General features: G+C 34.7%; 1 protein-coding gene across 1 annotated transcript in view; it reads left to right on the forward strand.

The window, feature by feature from the left end:
- The window catches only part of LOC107667944 (NAD kinase-like), a 143810-nt gene that overhangs the window by 43586 nt on the left and 93495 nt on the right, over window positions 1-6729 (forward strand). Inside the window, exon 6 of the mRNA XM_016459676.1 lies at window positions 3849-3934. Coding sequence (XP_016315162.1) covers window positions 3849-3934 — 86 coding nt within the window. The remainder of the gene's footprint in view (window positions 1-3848; window positions 3935-6729) is intronic.

Genomic DNA, 6729 nt, shown 5'->3' on the forward strand with positions numbered 1-6729 from the left:
ATTTTAAGATAAATAACATTCTTTGCTAACAAATTGAAATGAGGTGAATATTTTCAACAAGGTGGACACAGTTAACGGAGAACCTTTAATTATTTTCCACGGCCCCAGACTAAGGATTTAGACCTTTTTTATGTGATGGCCATTTAAATAATAGGGTCGTCTGGTTTCAGAAATTGTTGTGGATGTATAGGCTATATACATGAAATAAGGGGCCAAAATTGCACCTTTTGGGTTACAACATGCAGCTTGCCACTGGAACAGGACCCTTAAAAGGACATATTTGTTCCTTTTTACCCCTAATAGGTAGGCCTACAAATTAGTACATTAAGGGTACGAATTACTACTCTTAAGGTACTAATATGTATGGTGTACTGCTACGGTGTCAAGCTGTTGTACCCCAAAAGGTAAAATTTTGGCCCCTTTTTTCTGTGTGGCCTGGATGAGTGCGAGATTTCCCGGCCTGAAATTGCGTCCCAGTCCGGCCCTGTCAGTGCCTGACCTCACAAATGCTCTACTGAATGAATGGGCAAAAATTCCCAGAGAAACACTCCAAAATCTTGTGGAAAGCTTTCCCAGGTGACTGTAGGCAGACAGTGATATACAGTGGCATGCAAAAGTTTGGGAACCCCTTTTTTAATAATTTTAACAAAATAAGATAGATCATACAAAATGCATGTTATTTTTTATTTAGTACTGTCCTGAGTAAGATATTTTACATAAAAGATGTTTACATTTAGTCCACAACAAAAAAATAGCTGAAATGATTAAAATAACCCCATTCAAAAGTTTGGGAACCCTTGGTTCTTAATACTGTGTGTGGTTACTTGGATGATCCACGATAGATTTTTTTTTGTTTTGTGATGGTTGTTCATGAGTCCCTTGTTTGTTCTGAACAGTTAAACTGAGCACTGTTCTTCAGAAAAATCCTCCAGCTCCTGCAGATTCTTCAGTTTTCCAGCATCTTTTGCATATTTGAACCCCTTTCAGCAGTGACTGTATGATTTTGAGATCCATCTTTTCACACTGAAACACAACTATTAAAAAAGGTTCAAACATTCACTGATGCTCCAGAAGGAAATACGATGCATTAAGAGCTGGGGGGTGAAAACTTTTTGAATTTGAAGATCAAGGTAGGGCTGGGCGATATGGCAAAAATGTAATCTCGATATATTTTTCCCATATTGAACGATAACGATATATATTTCGATATAAGTTGTTAATGCTTCCAGCTTTAAAAGAGTATCCCAACAATGACTGAAGCCACAAAAATTAGAGGGTTCATTAAATTACACTTTAAAAGTATAGTTTATTTAAAAAAAAATTAAAAAAAGATTACACATTTGGCCTTAAAAATTAAAACAACTTACTAAAATAAATTTAAAAATAAAAGTTGTGACAAAAAAGTTGTGGTAAATGAGAGTAAATGTCCAAAATGTAAACATAATACTATTGTAAACATCATTTGTAACACAATTACAGTTTTTTTTCCCCCAGAAAGACTAACTGTCAACAGTGTCTGTCTTTAAGAGGTACATTAAATGTGCAAAATGTAAACAAAAATATACAACTTCTAGCAAGTGCACACAATTTGTAAAACTTTCACATTATTATTATTATTTTTTTTTTTGCCAGGCAGACTGGTCTGTCAACAGTGTCTGTCTTTAAGAGGTACATTAAATATGTAAAATGTAAACAAAAATATACAACTTCTAGCAAGTGCACACAATTTGTAAAACTTTCAGTTTTTTTTTTTTGCCAGGAAGATTGGTCTGTCAACAGTGTCTGGCTTTAAGAGGTATTTTAAATGTGCAAAACTTAAACATAAAAATATACAACTTCTAGCAAGTGCACACAATTTGTAAAACTTTTTCAGGTTTTTTGCCAGAAAGACTAGTCTGTCCAATGTGTCTGGCTTTAAGAGGTAGATTAAATGTGCAAAACGTAAACAAAAATATTCAACTTCTAGCTAGTGCACACAATTTGTAAAACTTTTTCAGGTTTTTTGCCAGAAAGACTAGTCTGTCCAATGTGTCTGGCTTTAAGAGGTAGATTAAATGTGCAAAACTGTCTTTTTATCCCACAAATCTGAGTTAAATGACATAATGGCTTAAGCATGCCATGACAACTTCAATGCCAACAGAAACGTAACTGAATCCAAATTGAACGAATTATGATAAATTATCACGTTATTATTGTGGAATAGATGCATTACTTACATTTTAAAGCATTAACGGCATTTAACATGCTTAATATATATGCATATTTATCAAATAGCGTCAAGCAGGGCTAGACGATCATTTATTTATCCCTGCCTTTACAGCACACAACCACACGCAAGTTGGTGTTTGTTAGGGCAGTGTGAATACGACAGCATTTTCTAAATTATGCAGTCAAATGTGATAGCCTTAAATGCTGTGAAATCAATTAGGATATTTTATAAATCCTCATATGCTGTTTTTAGCACTGAAAACTTTACCTTTTTTTAGATGCTTAACTTACCAATGGCTAGATGTAGCCGGTGACCAAAACACTGCAGACGGGTCCAGTTTTTAAGTGAGACAGCCTTGACGATGTTTGCGCCGTTGTCCATTGTAATGCACACCTGGCGGTCCTCGCTAAGGCCCCAAGATGCGAGTGCATCCTCCAGACCCGCAGAAAGTATTTCCGCAGTATGGTCGTCCGGAAAATATGCAGTTTGCAAGCATCTTGATTGCAGACCCCACTCCTCGTCAATGTAATGAATGGTGAGGCTCATATATGGCTCGGATGTCCGGCTCGACCATAGGTCGGAGGTAGTGGCAAAAAATCTCACGTTCCTTAGATTATTTTCCAGCTTTTCGCGGCACTCTTCATATAGCTGAGGCAGTGCGGTTTTGGAAAAGTATTTTCTGCGATTCGATATGATATCGTTTATCGGCCCAGCCCTAGATCAAGGTAAATTGTACTTAATCTGTCTTCCGGGAAACATGTATCTTCTGTTGCTTCCGAAAGGGCAGTACTAAATGGACAAAAAAAAATAGTTCAAGAAAATAAGAAAAATTTGGACGACATCATCCTGCTCAAAAGTTTTCACCCCCCGGCTCTTAATGCATCGTGTTTCCTTCTGGAGCATCGGTGAATGTTTGAACCTTTTTTAATAGTTGTGTTTAAGTCCCTCAATTGTGCTCAGTGTGAAAAGATGGACCTCAAAATCATACAGTCACTGCTGGAAAGCGGTCAAATATGCAGAAGATGCTGGAAAACCAAAGAATGTGCAGGAGCTGGAGGATTTTTCTGAAGAACAGCAGTCAGTTTAGCTGTTCAGAACAAACAAGGGACTCATGAACAACCATCACAAAACAAAAACAAAAAACAGTCGTGGATCATCCAGGTAACCACACACAGTATTAAGAACCAAGGGTTCCCAAACTTTTGAATGGGGTTATTTTAATAATTTCAGCTATTTTTTTCTTGTGGACTAAATGTAAACATCTTTTATGTAAATATCTTACTCAGGACAGTACTAAATAAGAAAATAACATGCTTTTTTTATGATCTCTCTTATTTTGTTAAAAATTGTTCACATTTTCACAGATTCTGCAAGGGATTCCCAAACTTTCGCATGCCACTGTAGCTGCAAAGGGGAGACCAACTTCATATTAATGTCTATATATTTACAGTGTGGTGTCATTAAAGTCCCTGTTGGTGTAATGGTCAGGTGTCCCAATATTTTTGTCCATATAGTGTATTTAAGGAAAACTATTGCAGTGACTATAAAAACTGTTTAGGACTTAGAAACTTTAACCAGTGTTCCTGAGTTAAGATAAAATGTGTAAAATTGATGTGCAACCTCTTGACATGTTTCATAGATTATGATGATATTTCCAATTGTGTCGACTTCATCATTTGTTTGGGAGGAGATGGGACTTTGCTGTATGCTTCTTCTCTCTTCCAGGTTCGAAAATCTTTTCTAAACTGATTTAATACTGACAGAATAGTTCAAATCAAAGTGCACTGTCAAAGAAATAGAAATAACATTATAAAATATGTTTTGTTACATTTTTGTATTATTATTCATTCACACTCACACTCATTTTATTGCTGGAGGTTCCAGCTCTAACGTTATGAGTGGGCTGCATTACTTGACATAGCCTTTGAAAAGCTATAGCTTTTGGTCGGTGAGGGTGGGAGTGGTAAACTTGCTAAAGCAAGATTTGTGCCTTCAATATCCCATGATAATAGCATGATAATAGAAACAAAATAAAATTCTCAAGTTTTCCTATGCATCCGCAGTTACTTGATGACTTGTGTGAGTAAAGTATCCAAACTTTGATACAATTTGTAAAGTTCAAAGTGAATTACTATGGCAAATGCTATCAAGCTTTATTATACAGATATGTAACTGTGGAAAACCTTGGATTTTGCTCAGTGTTTTGCTCATACTATGTATGGTCTTGATGTTTTAATGTTTTGCCTTATGTTGCCTAAGTAAATGCCCTACGAAGTCATCATTTATGCCGTTTGGAATTCAGCATGTTTTTTATATACGAAAATCATTGACTGACAAGACAGCTGCTTTCAGTTGCTCATGTGCACTTGTGCGTGTGTGTGTCCTCTGAAGAATTCTTGTGGCTTGCCGATTGTAAACAGAGCGGTTAAAACATCTGATATGTCCAAGTAGAACTGTGCATTAGTGTGGATGCAAGCTGTTAGACCTTCAACTGTCATGTCATTAATAATAAACTGCAATAATGCTGAAAAAAATGTCTCGCTTTTCTAGAAAACTTTGAATCATAATTGAATCGCTGACAAACAATTGTGTGCATATTGGCAAGTAGCTGTGTTGACAATGATTTTGTTTGATCAAGTATGAGTGTAAAACACTCGAACCAAATCCAAAACTTCCCAAGCCTATTTCTATTTATACTTAATATCCCTTTGAATATTTAGTTCTTAATAAGATTTTCTTTTGGTATTTTCATTTTTAAGGCCATATATGATTCATTTACAGAGATGTGGGGATTTTAATATGGCCCCATTAATAAATTTAACACATTTAAATTGTACACATTTTGTCGCCTTGGTTCTATCTGACATTTTTGTCAAAATTGAGTTATTCACATATTCTTATTCTGTGACAACTTATTTACATTATGTGATGGCTTTTTTAAGTTCTGTACATTTTGGGACTTTTTATTTAGAAAACAAAAATGTTCTTTCTACAAAGTCGAACTCTAACTTGGTTCTATAAGGTTCTATCTGTGAGCCAATCAGCACTTCGAATGTACACAAGAGGACCAATCAGGGTCAACTTTCTTTGTCATGTCGCTGGACTGCTCCATGACAGCAGGAAAGATTGAATGTTAAATATTTCAATTTCAAATGTTAAATATTTTAATATATAGTCAGTGAAACATTTCTCAATGTTTATTATCTCTTAAAGAAGAGAGATAGAGAGTCTGTTTTCTGATTTTTTATTTTTGTAAAAAGTGTATAGGGTCGCTAGCGACCAGAGGTAGGCCTATGTAATAGTGTAAGTATATTTTTTTCTGCGTAACAATAATTAAATATCTGGTGACTCAATAAATGCAATTCACCTTTATTCCTCAGAGTGTCACTGTTTCATAGACAATGACGACGTGATGTTTCACTCACATAATACCACAGGCATAAAACAAAATATCATCGGCAAAAATTTAACTGATTTGAATGGCTTTACTACAGAGCAATTACTGTATGCAATGAAATATAAGTGTCACATTTATTTGATGGTGGAAGTGGTGAATAGCAATCAAAATGTTGTTTTTGAAGACGTTGAAAACAATAGTTTTGAGAATATGGTTGAGATCGCGAATATGAGCCAGATGATGAATAAGTGCACTCTGACGATGACAGTGATGGTAAAATCATCTGCTCAAATTGAACCCTTCCAAGTTTAAAAAGATAACGGAATATGCTTTATTTTATTCCTTTGTAATTGTTATTAACATATCAGTGAGTGTGAGGTGAGTGAGGAGAGTTTTACACTATTGCATGTATTGCACGCCCGATATGTAATGATTGGTGCAACATTCATGCATTTAAGGGTTAAACAACTTTGCTAAAGCATTGTGTTTTCTTGCAGTTTAAAGTCTTAAAATGTCTTAAATTTTACATTATTAAGCCTTAAAGGTCAAATGGTCATCAATTTAATTGATGAAGTCTTAATTACAACAATAAATGTTAATATGTTATCTCGGCCATACTGATCTCTAGAGAGATAGATCCCAAAGTCCTGGTCAGATGTATTACAGTAGCTGCTTAAACTGTTCCAGCAATGAAGTGTTTAATTACCCACCATATTCCTGCATAAAATTAACATCTGCACTGGACTAAAAATATTTAGCATTGCCTTTTATTCTTTACTTGAACAAGAAAAAATATTATATGTCCTAAAAATATTAAATACATTTCATAAAAAGCATTCAATTGACCTTTCTCATACATATCGACACATTGTTACAACACTAATTTTATATTTTAAAACAAATTATAAGTAGACTGTTAGTATTTCTTGAAAACAGTTGCTTCAATTAATGTTTTGCAAGATAGAACCTTATAATTCCAAGCGGAAAATTACTTTTTAGAATTATAAGGCTCTATCTGCATTTGACATGTTCCCAAAATCCCAATTTACAAATTTGAGAGGGTTTTGATATTGTACATTTAGAATACATTTAGGGTCTCTGTCATTTTCATGTATGAAAGAGA

This window comes from Sinocyclocheilus anshuiensis, unplaced genomic scaffold, assembly GCF_001515605.1.
Source record: "Sinocyclocheilus anshuiensis isolate Anshui unplaced genomic scaffold, SAMN03320099.WGS_v1.1 scaffold2823, whole genome shotgun sequence".
NCBI classification, from domain to species: Eukaryota; Metazoa; Chordata; class Actinopteri; order Cypriniformes; family Cyprinidae; genus Sinocyclocheilus; species Sinocyclocheilus anshuiensis.